The following is a 19,607-nucleotide window of genomic DNA, read 5'->3' on the forward strand; positions in this document are numbered from 1 at the left end:
AAGATAGGGAGAGGAGTTTAAATAAATTTATACTAATAATATAATTATGAAAGGTTAGAAATTTTTATATTTTTTAATTTTTGTAATCGAACAATCGACCGAAAAGTGACCGATTTTATAAATTTTTTCAATAATAGAAAGCTATATTATCGCTTAATGACATGGGCTATATTTTGACTTAAAAACAGAAGAGCCAGTATCGTGTAGTTGTAATACTTGCAAGCAAGAAGCTAGGATTATTACAAAATGATGATTCAAAAGTGCATTTCAAACATAAAAAGTAAATTCATGATTTTGATTGACTCTTGATTCACAATATAAATATATATTTATTTTTAATGAAAATCATATAAAAGAATTCAATTTATATTTAAATATTTATGTACAAAATTAAATAATACAAGAAAAAACATATTATATATAATATTTTAATTATCTTTTAGAAAAACCAATATTGCGTGAAATTATGGAAAAACCGCTGATACACCATAAAAGGTTTTTCACCGCGGACCTTTTCTATTTCATTAAAAATAATCTTTTCTTCATCGCTCAGAAGTAGTACTTCTTCACAAATATTGGTTTTATTATCATCATCATCTATGTTTGATTTCTTAAATTCCTTGTAATCTATTAAGTAAACTTCTTTGGTGTTTTCTAATGAATCATTATTTTTATGTTCAACTGAATCAAATTCACTATTTTCATTTTTACTTGTGTTATCATAATTTAATTCACTGTCCGCAGAGAATGCATCATCTTTTGAGCTATCAACTAATTGTTTAGTTTTATCAGTTTTATTAGACCTTTTATCAAAATCATTATCATTATCATCATCTACAAACATATCATCACTTTTGTAGTTTACTTTGTTTTCATTTACGGTTCCTCCCAAATATCTCTTTTCTTCGCTGTTAATGTCTTTAAAATTTGTTTTGTTTTTTCTTTCTTTTAAAACAATCTCACCATCGTTCATTTCTTTTATTACATCTTTCACTTCTCCTTGATGGTTGTTGGATACATTATTAATATCTTCGATAAAATCCAGTTTATCAGAATTTTGAATATAATTTTTATTGTAATCAAATGTATCACCACGTTTGGCTGCTTCTATTTCTTCTTGATGAACTTCACCTTTAACAGTAATATTTTGATTCTCTGTATCTACTTTTTTGTATTTATTTTCGCTCTCTTCAGAGTTATTTCTAGAATTTTCGATATGAGTTGGTGCTTTATTTTCTTCAATATTTTCAATATATTCAGTTTGTTTGGACCTTTCTAGACAATCGTTGATAGTTATCTTAATTACTGTATCTTTCTCATCTTCGTTTGGCGAATGTTTGTCAATATTAAAGGCAATGGATCTCAAATCAATATCTTCATATTCCGTGCTTAATGTAGTAATGTAAGAAGATAATTTGTTTACTAAGCTGTTTATCTGGTGTTGTATATCTTCAGTCATGTGGATACAGTTGTCGAAATCATTTTTGTTCGATTCTGGAATAGAAAAAGTAAAATAATTTATTGTTGTTTTTCTCATACTCTTAATTACTTCTTTAGCTTTTTCAAAAAAAAAAAAAAAAAAAAACAATTATGATTCGTGTTCGAATCTCTGAGATAGAAAAATTATGTTTTTAACTACACATTGTAAATTGCTGTTTAAATCATATCAAATCAATAAGCAACTTTATTTAAATAGGCGTCAAAAGTACTTTCGAGTCGTCATTTTACAAATTAAAAAATTAAAAATTAAAGTGATTATTAGTTTTTTACAGTAAAGCTATCGCCGATTTGGATTGTAAACATTGCAGAGAAGAATCAGCAAGAAACGTCGCATTTACTCTTTTGAAAATAATATATGAAATGTGTTTTAGTACAAAATTAGTACTATCTTGCATGAAGTATAACGCCACTAAGTTGTCGGAACAGAAAAACATAGGACACGTAAAGGATTCTTTTGAGTCCCGGTTGTTATCGTAAGCACCTAGTAACTATCATTACTCTACATCTGCACTTTTTTCCAAACTATTGTAGTTGTTCGTTTGAGTTGCAAAATTATTTTGTTAGCGAAGTGGTCTTTTTCCAACTGTGGGATAGTACTAAGTTATTTCAAATCCGTTCAATAACAATTGTAGCTACGTTTCCGCTTCTTTGATTCATACCTCGAAGTTTTATAAGCCATAATTATTTATTATCTATATATATTCACAAGAATATCAATTGTATAAACACAAGTATTGTATAAGCACAAGAATGATAAAATTGTAATCCGATCCATGTTTCCGACTGCGCAAAGCCTTTCTGGGTTATTAGCATGTATGATAAAATATCACAAATGATTTTGAACGATGTTTTTATTGAGAGGAAATTAGCTAAAGGTGTAGGATTACATTGATTATTAATCTGTGTGCATTTAGTGGCGGTATATTTCATTCAAGATATTACCAATTTAATATAAAAACAGTTTGTTTTTTTTTTCGGTGCTTTACTTATAAAGCCTTAGCTTGTTTGAATAAATTTATTTTTGATTATGACAATTTTTAGAAAATGTAACTGAAATGTAACTGGCATTATTCCACTGTTAAGAAAAAAAAAGTGATATTTTATGGACTGTATTAGGTTTTAAAACATCTTTTTTTTTAAAGCATAGTTAGTAAGCGAAATTTAGAGGAAAAACTAGTGAAACGTTTTGACGTTACCTGCTGTAGGATATCCGACTATGCCTACTATCTGCAACGAAAATAAATAATAATTATAATTATAATACAAAATATAATTTCGTCATTTCACATCGTATTTTTATATCTATTTTTAAACTTTGAAAAGCTAATTATAAAGAAAGATATTAATTAATTTTTCAGAAGAGGATTTGTGAGGAAATGCCATAAATGTTTACGAGAATTTTCTTAAGTAAAGTACGATTATTTTTCCTTCTCTGGGAGTTATAATCTTGGGTGGTGGACATCAGCAAGAATTTAGAGACATTTCTAAGATATATTTATACAAAAATCTGTCAAATATAGCCTATATATACATCTGAAGACCCGTATAACTTTATAAAATACATTAATTTTCTACTAGTAGCATTACTAGCTGCGCTTCATTTTTTTTTATGTCACTAGGTCGGCAAACAAGCGTACGGCTCACCTGATGGTAAGCGATTACCGTAGCTTATAGACACCTTAGAGTACCTGCAACACCAGAAGAATCGCAAGCGCGTTGCCGACCCAATCCCCAATCCCCCTAGGAGCTCTGGTCACCTTACTCACCAACAGGAACACAATACTGCTTGAAAACAGTATTATTTTGCTGTGATCTTCTGTAAGGTCGAGGTACTATCCCAGTCGGGCTGCTCCATATTTTGAGCAGGAAATTCCTGCTGTGCCCTACCTCAGAAACAACTATATATATATGTCATTCAAAAGATGGTACTTTCCATGTTGTTCCATTTAAATTTAAACAAAATCTGAGAAGTACTTTTTGAGTTACATCTAATAAGGCTTATTATTAACTTAATTATTTTTTCTTCTATCTGTGTTGTATTACTTGTCGAGGTAACTGAAGCTGTTTTTTTTTTGTTCGCGAGCGCAAACAATTATGTATGGAAATAAATAGAATAATACGTACGCATAACACTAGAAAATACCACATTTCTTTGATTTTCCACATCGCTGAACCACTACCGTCTATTTAAATGTAACAACTGAACAAATGTTTTCATCGTAGCGAACGAAATGGCTAAAGACGAATATCGCAATTATATCGCGACTTTGTATGATTTTATATATATTTAATTAAAATATTACAACAGTTATTCAATTCGATTTACAATAGTTATTTTATTAGACTTGAAATTTTATTTTCTATTGGTTTATTGGATTATTAAAATTGATTTGATATTTTAATTGTTAAAATTCTTTATAAATTCAATTAAAATTCAATGTTCTAGATAAAAAATCTGTAGGATTATTATATAAATTCGTCTTGCAATCAACTTAACTAACGCGTTGAGGTCCCTGTAATGTTAGACACATTTTTTATGCATTAAATCTATACAAATAAATAAAATTGGAGTGTCTGTTTGTAATATTAAAATAACTCTTTTTACTAAATGCATATTGATGGACACGCTACATATACAAAAATACCATTTTTAAAATTTTTGTCTCTCTGTCTGTCTGTTTGTTCCGGCTGATCTCAGAAACGGCTGGACCGATTTTGACGGGACTTTAACTGGCAGATAGCTGATGTGATAAGGAGTAACTTAGGCTATTTTATTATAGAAATTTATTAATTTTGTATGCTTGTCATGTAGTCTCATTTAAATTTGATCGAGATTTGATGACTACTTTTTGAGTAATCTTTGATAACGCCTATTTGACTGTTTTACCTCATAACTTTTTACTGGGTAAACCGATTTTGATGTTTATTTTATAAATCAAAATCTAATACTTGTCATGTGGTTCCATTTAAATATGATCGAGATATAATAAGTACTTTTAGAATAATTTTTGATGACACGTATTTATGGGACGGTGCGTACTTTGTCGCAACGCCATCTATTGGAATCCAGTAAAACTACTTCGGTGAATATCGATCAAATGATGTTACATGGCCACATCCACTATAACGTAGTGACCTATATTATCCACTTGAGTAGCAGTTTATTCTTTATGAATAATGTATGTAATGAAGTCGTTTTTTTTTTCGTTTGCAAGCAAACACAATTACTAAGCTTCCTGATACTTTCTAGAATGTTCTTACTCAATAAAAAATTAAAAAACAAAGTGCGTGCGTACGAAGTACACATGTCAGAAGTAAGTAAGTAAGTATATGTCAGAAGTGAAACTTCTTTGGAAAAGTAATTGGAGAAATAAAATAAATAAATAATTAAAAACTAATTTTTTTTAAGATAAAGCGGGACACGAGGCGGGTAACGCCTATGCCGGACGAAGTAGGCAGAATGACGGTATCATAATTAAAAAACGTTGCACATCAATACGTTGCACATCTTCGTGACGTTTCATCGGTAAAAAAATACCCTCATGCGCCTAAAAAAGTTTCACTTCAAAAATGTGCAGAATTTTTATAAAATAAAAACGTATACTTATAGTAAAAACGCTTTACTGCGAAAATGAGGCTGTCATCAAAAGTCTCATTCCAAATCCTATCCCCCACTCCTCGTGCCCGGTCTTTGTTAGTAATTTGGTCACGTAATATTGGATAATCTAGAACAATTTAGTTTCACTAATATACCTATACACAATATGTATGACGTAGATGTGACGCAGGTACTTATTGACGTACCTCAGTCTAAGCAAATAGTAATGCAAATTAAATGTACGCTTATTGATTATTTAAATTTTTCGTCCGACTTATTTTAAGCGTCCGATACAAAAGGTACTAATTTAAAACTAAGAACTTTAGTTTAATATTAGTTTTTATTTTATTAGACGTATATTTATAAAGACTATCTTTAGAATATTGATTATCGTTTTATGCCACTGAGAACCTGTTTTATCAGTTGTGGAAAAAGTTTATCCTGCAAATAAGTTACAAATGGACTTTGACAGCAGAAGATAGATAGTACATAAGGACCTGTTTCTTCATAATAAATAAACATCTCATAAATATAGTAGAATTTGATTGAAAAAAGAACAATGTATGATAAACTAATGTCTGTTGGATAAAGATATTAAATAGAATTATATACAACTACAGAAACAGGCCAAGTACTTCCTATACAATTTGTAGCTCAATAATTCAGGAGAAGCAAGTCCTAATGGCATATCCTTCCTCTTGCTGTTAAAGCCTATTCGTAACTTATTTGTAGGATACATGTGACGTCCTGTGCATAAACTAGTATAACTAATACGGAAATAAAGTTGCTTCTTTAAATAAAATTAACTCGATCTCGTTACTTTAACTTTACAACTTTAATATAATTATAGTTTATAGACTGACAACTGACACAAATTGTGTTTTAAAGTATATAGAGTTATATCAATATAAAATTTTACATTGTATTATTTTAAGCTTTTAATACCAAATTGTGATACTAGATGGCGTTGCTCAGCTAAAATGCATAACTTCTTAAATTTTTAGTGTGCCAATTCGTCAATAGATGGCGTTACGTGTTGTACCTTAAGCTTACTCTCATTTTACATTTAATCTAAAACATAATCGACTGAGTCATACTTGTTAAAATAATAAGGAATTTGCACTGTTTATAACATCTTGAAGGTGAGTATTTTTTTCGTTTGTTTGAATGGGCTTATCAATCTTTTAGTCTGACATTGAGAATTTCTAAAACGTGCTTATGAGAAAGTAGATTAGGTATTATTATAGTATATTAGGCACGATAATTTATGCCCGTTTGTGTACTATTAAGGCAGACAAAGCTGAGTAGTATGTCTAGTTTAGGAATATTAATAAATTAAACAACCATTACAGGTGAACTTTCAAGAATTGTTTTTCTCGATTAATTATGGTTTAAGAACTGCTATGACTTAAAACTCGCTGGAAATTTTTACATTATTAACCGACTTCCAAAAAAGGAGGAGGTTCTCAATTCGACTGTATTTTTTCTTTTTTTTTATGTATGTTACATCAGAACTTTTGACCGGTTTTTACTTGACGCTTTTTTCGTCGACCTACGTTGTATTATACCGCATAACTTTCTACTGGATGTACCGATTTTGATAATTCTTTTTTTGTTAGAAAGGAGATATCCCTAGTTTGGTACCGTGATAAGGAAACTAGGATCTGATGATGGGATCTCAGAGGAATCGAGGGAAACTCTCGAAAATCCGTAATAACTTTTTACTGGGTGTACCGATTTTGATAATTCTTTTTTTGTTGGAAAGAAGAAATCCCTAGTTTAGTACATTATCATGATAAGGAAACCAGGATCTGATGATGGGATCCCAGAGAAATCGAGGGAAACTCTTGAAAATCCGCAATAACTTTTTACTAGGTGTACCGATTTTAATGATTTTTATTTTAATCGAAAGCCGATGTTTATCATGTGGTCACATTTAAATTTCATCGAGATCTGATAACTACTTTTTGAGTAATCTTTGATAATGCGTTGTTGTTACTTGACTATTTTTTCGTCGATCTACGTTGTATTACTCGTCGATGTAATTGAAGTCGGTTTTTTTTTCGTTTGTGAGCAAACACAATTATTTTCCACACCTTTCGTAACGCTCCCGTCACGCATTCACCAGCTTACTTCCCAAGTCAAGCGTGCCTAAAGAAGTTTTACTATAAAAAATAAATAAAAGTTAATTATATAATCATTTTCAATCATAGTAATAATTTGTTTGTGGTAACTAAAATATGGCACAGGTATGTTTGAGATGTAGCTTTATACTAAAGCAAGAAATGTCGAGAAAGTCTTGTTTCTATTTTTTTATCTCACGCGATAAAGAACTTCGTTCCAAATAATTGTGTTTGCTCGCAAACGAAAAAAAAACCGACTTCAATTACATCGACGAGTAATACAACGTAGATCGACGAAAAAATTGTCAAGAAACTACGCGTTATCAAAGATTACTCAAAAAGTAGTCATCAGATCTCAATGAAATTTATATGTGACCACATGACAAACATCAGCTTTCGATTAAATTAAAAATTATTAAAATCGGTACACCCAGTAAAAAGTTATTGCGGATTTTCAAGAAGTTCCCTCGATTTCTGTGGGATCCCATTAACAGATCCTGGTTTCCTTATCATGGTACTAAACTAAGGATATATCCTTTCCAACAAAAAAAAAATATCAAAATCGGTACACCCAGTAAAATCTTATTGCGGATTTTTAAGAATTTCCATCAATTTCTCTGGGATCCCATCATCAGATCCTGGTTTTCTTATCATGATACCAAACTAAGGATATCTTCTTTCCAACAAAAAAAGAATTATCAAAATCGGTACATCCAGTAGAAAGTTATGCGGTATAATACAACGTAGGTCGACGAAAAAAGCGTCAAGTAAAAACGCATTATTAGATATAGTTCGAAAAGTAGTTGATAGATCTCAAATAAATTTAAATGAGACCAATTGGCACACACCACCTTTCGATTAAAAGAAAATTTGTCGAAATCGCTCCACCCAGTTAAAAGTTCTGATGTAAAATACATTAAAAAAAAATACAGTCGAATTGAGAACCTCCTCCTTTTTTGGAAGTCGGTTAAAAATGTCCAATTTTTGTGCTGTCAGTAAATAGATAGATAAGGTTGAAAAATCTGTTTGTTGACACATTAACCTTGATAATATTAAGAATGGAATTAAAGATAGATTTATTAAATATAAAATATATAAAAGCGAAAGGTCACTCATCACGAAATCTCCGAAACTACAAACCTACAAACTTGAAATTTGGCAAGTAGGCTTATTATAGGATGTAGACATCCGCTAAGAACGAATTTTACGAAAATCGACCCCTAAGGGGGTAAAACAAGGGTTGGAAGTTTGTATGAAAGTCCTATGTTTTTGAAGTGAGAGAGTTAAAATTTATAATGTGTGCTTTATAAATGGTAAGAAGGTGTACAAATAATCTATCTTTAGAAATCAACTCCCTTTTGGAGTTAAAACGGGGGGTGGTAGGTTGACTCACTCATCACGAAATATCCGAACTATAACAGCTACAAAGTTGAAATTTTGCAGGTAGGTTTCTTATAGGGCATAGACATTTGCTAAGAACGGATTTTACGAAACTCGACCCCTGAGGGGATAAAACGGGGGTTGGAAGTTTGTATGAAAGTCCTATGTTTTTGAAGAGACTAAAAATTTAAAATGTATGCTCCATATATGGTGAGAATGTGTTCAAATAATGTATCTTTAGAAATCAACTCCCTTTTAGGGTTAAAACGGGGGATGGTATGTTGACTCACTCATCACGAAATCTCCGAAACTATAACACCTACAAGCTTGAAATTTAGCAGGTAGGCTCATTATAAGGCTTAAACATCCCTAAGAATGGATTTTACAAAACTCAATCCCTAAGGGGGTAAAACAGGGGTTGGTAGTTTGTATGAAAGTCCTATGTTTTTGAAGTAAGAGACTTGAAATATAAAATGTATGCTCTATAGATGGTGAGAAGGTGTGTAAATAATGTATCTTTAGAAATCAACTCCCTTTTTGGAGACTTGAAATTTGAACAAAACTAAACAGAATAAAAAACAAAATAGAATAGAACAGAACAGAACAGAATAGAATAGAACAGAATAAGAACAGAACAGAATAGAATAGAACGGAATAGAACAGAATATAACAGAACAGAACAGAACAGAACAGAATATAACAGAACAGAATAGAACAGAATAGAACAGAATAGAACAGAATAGAACAGAATAGAACAGAATAAGAATAGAACAGAATAGAACAGAATAGAACAGAATAGAACAGAATAGAACAGAATAGAACAGAATAGAACAGAATAGAACAGAATAAAACAGAATAGAACAGAATAGAACAGAATAGAATAGAATAGAACAGAATAGAACAGAACAGAATAGAACAGAATAGAACAGAACAGAACAGAATAGAACAGAATAGAACAGAATAGAACAGAATAGAACCGAATAGAACAGAACAGAATAGAACAGAATAGAAGAAGGAATTTTACGAAACTCGACCCCTAAGGGGGTAAAACGGGGGTAAGAAGTTTGTATGAAAGTCCTATGTTTTTGAAGTAAGAGACTTGAAATTTGAAATTTATACTCTATAGATGGTGAAAAGGTGTCCAAATAATGTATTTTTAAAAAACAAATCGAAATTAAAATATTTAACATAAAAATATTTAAGGGTCGAGTTTTGCAAAATCCATTCTTAGAGGATATATATATATATATATATATATATATATATAATAGAAAGGTCACTGACTCACTCATCACGAGAACTCAAAAACCGCTGGATGATCCATCCATCTAGGATGGACAAAGATGAAATTTAGCAGGGGGGTAGATTATAGTTAGTAGACGTCCGCTAAGAACGGATTTTGCGATATTCTACCGCTAAGGGGGTTTAATTGGGGTTGATAGTTTGTATGAGACATATACAGTAGCTATAAGTTCGCCTGATAGGTTATTCATACTGCAGCCTGAAAATAAAACTAGAAATGTGGTGTATAGAGAGGTTTTATTAAAATAACTATTAAATTATACTACCTGTGCCTTTTCAAAAGTTACTCAGCGTGATAAGCATTTCAAGTGACTGAAATAAAAAAATAATTTGCGTTAAACATCTTGATCAGAGTCGTAGTCGCGTTGTGATCGATTTCCTCAAAATCTACTGATCGGCTAAGCCGATTTTGATGAGAGTTTCACTGGAAGTTTGCCGGGAAAACTTTGTGACACACTGATTTCAACGCGGGCGAAGCCGCGGGCACAGCTAGTTAAATATAATTATACCACTCCGGTGTAATGGTGCGCGTACCGTGTCGGCGGCGCCTAAACACCAACGGACGCGGGCTCGATTCCAGCTCGGACTCGGAGTGGATATTTGTGTTTATACAAATATTTATTTCCGGTTTGATTGTTGATCCTTGTGGGTCTCCCACCGTGCCTCGGAAAGCACGTTAACCTGTCGGTCCTGATTGTGATGTGTACATTACACCTGATAGCGATCGTTACTCATTGTAGGGAATATATTCGCCAACCCGCATTGGAGCAGCGCAGCGTGGTGGATTAAGCTCTGATCCTTCTACATGGGGAAAGAGGCCCATGCCCAGCAGTGGAATATTACAGGCTGAAGTGAATGTATAATTATAATCTTTTTAAGACTATAATAAATCACATTAGATAAGACAACTGGAATAATATCGATAATTAATATAAATGAAATAACGGATTACGTGATATAAAGATTAATTGTTTTTTTCCTCAAACACAATAATTGCGTTTTCTCGCAAACGAAAAACATCGACAAGTAATACAACGTATGTGCAATGTGTATATAACTACATATATATATATGTGTTATCCAAGATTACTCAAAAAGTAATCATCAGATATCGAACAATTTTAAATGGGACCACCATATGACAAGCATCATCTTTCGACTAAACAAAAACATCGAAATCGGCCCGCCCAGTCAAAAGTTCTGATGTGACATAATTATATAAAAAAAATATCAATCGAATTGAGGAGCTCCTCCTTTTTAGGAAATCGGTTAACAAACAGACTTAAGTTAAGTTAAGCACTTCAGCCTATGCTGCCACTGCTGGACACAGACCTCCACAAGTTCGCGCCAAAAATGGCATGAACTCATGTGTTTTGCCCATAGTCATCACACTGGGCAGGCGTGTTGGTGACCTCAGTGCTGACTTTGTCGCTCCAAAGACGCTGCTGCCCGCCTCCGGCCTGTGTATTTGGAAGCCAGCAGTTAGATGGTTATCCCGCCATCGGTCGGCTCTAACAGTTCTAAGGAGGCAGTAGAACTTTGTTATCCCTTAGTGGCTTATTACGACACCCACGGGAAGAGAGGGGGTGGCTATATTCCTACTGCCGTAACCACAAAGCACTATCGGCACAATTATTACAATAAAAAAATTAAATCTACGAGAATAATAATAGGTTGAAAGTAAACTCAATAGGCCATTTAAAAGCAGAGGCCGACTTTGCATTCCCAGGACCAATGAAGAATCTTAAACAATTGACGACAATCTCGCAATTATTGCTTAATTGATTGTTATATATGTTGAATTTATTTCAACAAGCGGTTTCTGGAAATTTGGCATATTTGAAAAATTTTAATTCTTAGAATATTTCAATTCAAATGCATTCACGTGCAGATGAATTGAAATGCTCTGCACTAGTGTAGTTACGCGGTTCCGTATTGCCACTTTATTACTTTATTACCTTATTACACTTTATTACCTTATTACACTTTATTACCTTATTACACTTTATTACCTTATTACACTTTATTACCTTATTACACTTTATTACCTTATTACACTTTATTACCTTATTACACTTTATTATTTTTTGTTAATTATATTAATCTGATAACTGAGGTAGGGCACAGCAGGAATTCCCTGCTCAAAATCTGGAGCAGCCTGACTGGGGTAGCACTGCGACCTTACAGAAGATCACAGCTAAATAATACTGCTTTCAAGCAGCGTTGTGTTCCTGTTGGTGAGTAAGGTGACCAGAGCTCCTAGGGGGGATTGGGGATTGGGTCGGCAACGCACTTGCGATGCTTCTGGTGTTGCAGGCGTCTATAAGCTACGGTAATCGCTTACCATTAGGTGAGCTGTACGCTTGTTTGCCGAACTAGTGATATAATCCACACAGTAAACGTTCAATTTTACATCGACATGTAGTCGTCATCATCAATATAGTTGGAAATCAATTAATACCACATAATTCAAATATAAAAAGAATCGTCAAAATCAGTAGACCCAATAAAAAGTTACAAAGATATGAGAAAATAACATACATCAAAAATACAATCAAATTAAAAACCTCTTCCTTTTTGAAGTAAGTTAAAAAATATTTCATAATAACTTTAAGCTACTATAGAAGTCGTTCTAACCAGATAAACCTGTCTGAATGAAGCCTAGTTGTGAGTCAACGAACAAAAAAAAGCCTTGCTCAAGACTTAACCATATAGAGATACTAAAATTGGACTAAAAAAATAGTTGTAGTTCAGGAGCTGGCAGCTTGCCTCGAGAATTTAATATGAGTAACCTTAAGTTTAAGATGCCTCTGCTTTCAAATAGTTTTTAACCGAGTTCCAAAAAATGAGGAGGTTTTCAATTCGACTGTGTTATTTTACTTTTTTAAGTATTTCACCTCAGAAATTTTGACTGGGTGGACCGATTTTGGTAATTTATCTTTGATCGAAAGGTGGTTTGTGTCATGTGGTCCCATTTAAAATTTAATCGAGATCTAACTAGTATTTTTTCGTCGAACTACGTTGTATTTTTCCGCACAACTTTTCACAGGGTATATGATTTCCATGATTTTTGATTAATTCGAAAGCTTGTCATGTACACCCATTCAAATTTAATTGAGATCTGATAAAAACTTTTTGAGTTATCTTTGATAACTCTTATTTACTTGACGCTATTTTTCCTCTACTTTACTTGTTGATGTAATTGAATAAATAGTAGAATTTTCTCAAACCACGATAAACATCTATATGGCGAATACAAATGTTTGTTGTGTGCGGGGATCGAACCCGCGTTCGTTAGCATATCTATTAACTAAAATTTCGGCTGTACCACTTAAACTACGTTATTCCGAAAATTAAAAAAAAAATCACATGTATCTAAATACTAAACTGAAGTACACCTATTTCGTAACCCATTGTACACAAATAGAAATAGGGCGATTGATATGTCAGTTAGCTCCTTGACTACAGTTATAGCGAACTGTAATGATAGGCTCGATGTTATGTGATCATGTTCAGTATACTTTCATTTAGTGAGTAAACGAGAATATATATCTACGTCAAAATTACACATACAAACACTCATACACACATCGCTCTCAAGTATTTTAATTTTTTTTTTAAATAACATTGAAGGATAACTTGAATTTTTTTTTAACAATTTGAGATGGAGAGGATGAAGAAATTTGTAGCAATATTGTCTTACAATGTGAATGTATATATATATATATATATATATATATATATATATATATATATATATATATATATATATATAATATGTATTAAAATATATATATTATATATATATAATATGTATTAAAACTATAAGTAGATAGATGAAAACACTTTGTACATCTATATATATATAAGTGAATCTTCATTACAGCCTGTACAGTCCACTGCTGGACATAAGCCTCCACAAGTTTACGCCAAAAATAACGTGAACTCATGTGTTTTGACCATAGTCACCACGCTGAGCAGGCGGCTTGGTGACCGCAGTACTGGCTTTGTCGCACCGAAGACGCTGCTGCTCGTCTTCGGCCTGTGTATTTCAAAGCCAGCAGTTGGATGGTTATCCCGCCATCGGTCGGCTTCTTAAGTTCCAAGGTGGTTGTGGAACCTTGTTATCCCTTAGTCGCCTCTTACGACACCCACGGGAAGAGAGGGGGTGGCTAAATTCTTTAGTGCCGTAGCCACACAGCACTACAATATAAGTGAATGTTTGTCTTTATTTCCTTTATAGAATCGTAAACTATGCATTTGATCATGTCATGATCTTCAGCAAAGTGTTGTGTAAGAGCCCACAAAAAAAAAAAACAAAAAAAAATGAAGTTAAATGAGTGCTTTGCCGCCCCTAGCCCCAAATCTCCCTAGCTCTCTACTTCTCTCACACAGAAATATAACACTAGGTATTTGAAAACTGTATTATTTATTTCCTGTTATCCGACTGGACTAGAATTTTAATAGGTATATTTAAAGTATGTACCTACTTACTAAAGTGAGACATGGTCCTTTTTATAAAATTATTAATGAGAAAATAATTATATAAATGGCTTATGAGTGTAAATAAAAGTTAAGTATAGTCTACTTAAACCGTTAGAATTATGTTTTTAAACTAACTTCACAGAACCCTAAAGAAATTTAAACTTAGTTTCGAAGGACTGTAAAAAGCCGTCGCTTGTTCCGGGAAATGAGTAACAAGGTGGAGCAGGGAGCTGGCCCCGTGACGTCACGGCTATGACGTCAGAGCTTTCCGATTCAAATCTTTTCTAGAAAGTTTATACCTTGACTGTATTAACGTAATGAAATTCGCATATAACAAAGAGGTAAATTATGTAAATTATTATGAAATTTGTAGAGGATATATTTTGGAATTACTATATAGATACAAAAAAATATTATCAGTAGTAAAAAGTTACATTAATCCCGGATAATTTAATTTTATTAAAACTGATTTTGAATATTATTTATCCACCAACACCCCCTTTCTTCTCGTGGGGGTCGTGGCGAGTCGCGAAAAGGCGACCGAGGGATAAACCTAGCTCAAAATCAGCGGGGTCCTGGAGAAGGTAAACCTCATTTGAAATCCGAAATGGGGTATCCGTCAAGCATTCGTGGCATAACTCTAAAATGCGAAAGACTCTGAAAGCCAAGAACTAGCTCCACACTTATCGATTCGTCGTTCCTGTGGGCCTAGCCAGTGAGGTCGAGAGGGTGGCGCAGAGCTTAGGCAACTCTGCGTTTTCCTGAAGAGTGTCATAGGCAACATAGTGTCCATCTGACACTGTAAATCGTCTGCAATAGACGGACTTAGGCCAATGATGATATAATTTAAAGAAGATTCTACAACTTTCTATATATCTATGATATCTTATTAAATATTCTTTTCATTTTCTGACCATTTCTTTGAATATAATCTTTGCCATTTAACTTTTCTTCCATACGACTTGTAGTTTGGCCGGAAATCTAGATAAACCGTCTTTTACCCTTAAACCCTCTCAAACCCCTCCAACTCTCTACCATATCCCGACATCAGATGGCTCATAATTTATTTTTCATTTCGTTTTTTGGTTTCAAAAATTATCGATATTCGACATCGATCTATAAATAAAATAATAAAAGAAAACAATTCCATTTCAGAACCAATTAATTTCATACTTAATATTTAAAAAATATAATGTCTGATCAATAAACATTATTTAAAATCTAACTTGCAATAAATGAATGCTAAAACGGTCTTTAGTAAGCATAACACGGCCCAAGCTTTAGCGACAAGGCCGCTACAACACGTTCTAGCGCCGGGGAATAACATTACTTGTACAGCGCTAAGAGCTACGTAATTTGCAATCCTGCGATAGATTTAGGATTTTTTATGGGACTAGCGCCGAGTTGCACGAAAAAAAATTAAAATTTAAGTAGTGATTAAACTAATTTAATCGCAAGAATTGTATGAAATTCTTGTAATTAAATTAGTTTAATCTCTACTTAAATTTTAATTTTGTTTCGTGCAACTCGGCATAGGTTAGCCAAAAAAAGCGACTAGCTCGTTGGCGCAGTTTACAGTAACATTCATTTCTGCTCCGGGGGTTGTAGGTTTGATTCCCACCCCGAGTCTGGGTGTAATATACATATTTATTAATATATGTATTAGATATTTATATGTATGTTTATCGAAAAAAAAATGTAGCTGGTAAATGTGGCTGGTAAGTCGGCTATTACCTATAACACAAGCATTAAGTTGCTTACTTTAGGAACAGATGACCGTGTGTGTATGTTGTAAATATTTATTTATTTATTTAAACGTACGGCCAAGCTGATAGTAAGCCATTAACCTCTCCCCCTCCCCGACCCTGACCAGGAGCTCGCTACCTTGCACATAGATACCTACACATAACTACTTGAAAGCAGTATTATTTAGCTATGATTTTATGTATGAATGAGGTAGTTCCTCATTAGGGCTGCTTCAAATTTTGAGCATGATTTATGCTGCTGTGCCATTCTTTACTAATATATCATTTTTAATCTATGGTTTATTCAAGTCATTAACTTTTTTTTTGGTTAAGCGAATAAAAACTAGCCCATATGTTATGCTATATCTCCATTCTGCAGTTATATGACAATTCGAAGGTTATAGAAAAATGTATTTAATTTTGCGTGAAATAATATCAAAAATTTTCATTTAACATCAGTTTAGCCTATCGCAGTCCACTGTTGGACATAGGCCTCCACAAGTTCGCACCAAAAATGGCGTGAACTTGTGTATTTTGCTCATAGTCACCACGCTCATTCATTTATCATCATAATCTTTCGTATTATTATGATATAAAACAAAGACGCTTCCCCCTGTATCTATGCTTAGATCTTTAAAACTACGCAACGGATTTTGCTGCGGTTTTATTTAGTAAATAGTGATTCCAGAGGAAGGTTTATATGCATAATACATGTATAATATAGGTACTAGAGGAACACTGATACTTTTAGAGATTTCTAATGTGATGTTGTAAATAAACACGTTTTTTTCGCTTAATTTGCAAAAAAAAATATTTTATATTTTACATTTAGTATCGCAACCGTGCGAAGCCAGGGCGGGGCGCTAGTTTATAATAATAGTGGAATTCATACAATATTTAATTACGGTTCTGACAAAAAAAGTACACAAGTACCACGCCTTTTCTAAAAACGTAGGAAATCAGATAAACAAAGTGCATTTACAAGTAAAACGTAATTTTATTTTATCAGAGGAATCGAAATCGAAATAAAAATAAACAAACAAATTACTGGGAATTGTTTTTTTTGTGCAGCAACCCTTTCATTTAATTTTGTTGTTGGGCAACACTTAGGGACTGTTTATAACAGACAGTAGTGTTGGCGATATTTTAAATGCTACCTACCGTACATCACTAGCACAACTGAAAGCCATTAATGGGCTCACAAACTCACGGACGACGGCGTACAATAGATAAAAGTGTTTGTTACGTTGTTTCTTTGTTTGTTATATGTATTTTTATGAAATATTTCTATTCGCAATTATGAATCTGAAAGTTGTTATTTTTAATTGAAGCGAATCAAGTTCTAATTGCCCATTCTAACTACTGTTATAGTCTATTCATAACATATGTACAGGATAAACTTTATCCTTATACGATGAAATAGGCCTTAAACCTATCTAACAATAAATTTTAAATGCTTAACTCATCCGCCTCGAGCAAGCTTCACTTTAAACAGTTCTTTACTAGGGACTACTATAGGATCAACAGAAAGAATCGTAAGAAACTAATACTAACGGATTGTCTTTTACTTCACCTTTTCAAAAAAGAATTCTACATTCATCCATCGTTTTTTGTTAATTATTATATAATCTTCTATATATTAATACGTGGAGCAAGAACTTTGTACCCCTTTTTATGAAAATTGCGCAGAGAGTAGAGTATGAAATTTCGTACACTTATAGTATATATAGAGAAGAAATGCATAATGCTAATTTTTTTTATTATGTTTAAAAATATATTAAATCAATAAAAAAAACATCACACCCACTACCTTGTATTTGACATACACACACACACACACACACACACACTCACACACACACACGCATATCTATTTTGTTGATTGTTAAAGTTTGTAGTCAAAAGAATTTTTTTTTTAAAAAGTTCTTTATTTTCATATTTTTTTTGTTTTCTTTAATTTAAATTTTTAATTATTGTCGAATTTCAACCTCTGGGCAACCACTAGTACTTTCAAATCTGTAAAGTTGTTGTGTTGTATTGCAATAGATGACACGCTGGTGCAGTGCTCAGGGTACTGGCTAAAGCGCTGGAGGTAGCGGCTTTGATTCCCACTCATCACAAACATATGGGCCATACAGATGTTTGTCGTGATCTGGGCGTTTATTTATGAATTAAGTGCGATCCTGAACCCCAGACACGGATTAAATCAATGTGCAGGCTATAGAATATGAGTGCAATGCGTTTATATCTATATAAATATAAAGCGTGTAACTAATATTATCAAAAGAAACCCTGGCAATATTTAGTTTCTAGTAAATAAATATATTCTATATAAATTTGTCGGCATTAGCGCTGTCTTACGCAATTAGAAAGGAATTATTAAACAACAGATGCAACGATCGCGCCACCTAGCACATCGTTCGATAGTCACCTACCCTCATTTATTATATTACTCGAATTGTTCTGACGTGTATAAAACGAATAGTGCAACCGCCGCTAAGGCAGTCTTGGCTCTGGCTTGGCACGATACATTTGTTGTATCCTGCTAGTAGCTTAACCAAGACTCATTCGATAATTAATTTGTGCATACGAATTAATTGTTACATATTATGGCGGATAACTCGAGCAGTGAAGGTGAGCGTTGATACGTATCTCAAAGGCGATCTCCTTAAACCTACACCTAGGTCGCAAGTCCTAGGCACTGCTCTGAGTTACTCCCTCCGCCACACGATAGACTCGATCGGAACGCTGAAGAGCGCGCGCGCATCCACGTGTTCGGTGGACGTTACAATTTTGTTATAATCATTTTAAGTACTACCTACATAATATTGTAACGAGTGCGAGTATAACCTACGCCCGCGTCCTGCAAATATAGAAAAGTAGCTTCCAATTCAGTCGAAAGACTACAAATTTAATAAAAATTATGATAATTTTTATAATTTAACTGTCGTGAGATGTAAACGGACTTTACGACTACGACCATGCAAACTATCAGGTTTTATTTTAGTCTGTGATCTATCTTTTGGTGTACAGTAAGGGGTGAGGGACGGGGGAAAGCGTTTTTAATAATAGAGCTAACAACTAAAAAAACTACCCGATATTAAGGGTGATCATGTTTTAATTTTAATTAATTTCATATTTTTACGAAAAGTACGTTTAAAGTGGTCAATATAACTGTGTCAATAAGTCAATATGTATTAATAATTTTATTAGAATCACTCATTTATTATATTCTTATGTTCAATTTAAAATAAAATACTGTAATAACTACTATTTTTGTATGCAAAAGATTATATCTCTTGAAAAGATCTCTTTCAGCCAATTTGGTCATGAGATTAAATAAATCTTTAGCAATTCTCTTTTGCTTAGAGAAATAAAACAACACAAACCTTTTTTTCTAATCAGTCTTTATAAATTGAAAATATTTGTTTTTTTTTACGTTTAACATAAGAGTTCGTTTATTCCTCAAAAAGT

General features: G+C 32.8%; 1 protein-coding gene across 1 annotated transcript; it reads right to left on the reverse strand.

Annotated features, from left to right (window-relative positions):
* Window positions 1–412: 412 nt before the first annotated feature.
* On the reverse strand, window positions 413–1,537 carry LOC123666049 (uncharacterized protein DDB_G0292186-like). The gene has a single exon (XM_045600257.1). It carries the CDS (start codon window positions 1,535–1,537, stop codon window positions 440–442), a length of 1,098 nt encoding a protein of 365 aa, XP_045456213.1. The 3' UTR covers window positions 413–439.
* Between the last annotated feature and the right edge of the window lie 18,070 nt (window positions 1,538–19,607).

The sequence above is a fragment of the Melitaea cinxia genome, chromosome 25 (assembly GCF_905220565.1).
Source record: "Melitaea cinxia chromosome 25, ilMelCinx1.1, whole genome shotgun sequence".
Lineage (NCBI taxonomy): Eukaryota > Metazoa > Arthropoda > Insecta > Lepidoptera > Nymphalidae > Melitaea > Melitaea cinxia.

Coding starts and splice junctions, on each gene's coding strand:
- LOC123666049 (XM_045600257.1), bottom strand. CDS start 1,537: ATGAGAAAAACAACAATAAATTATTTTACTTTTTCTATTCCAGAATCG.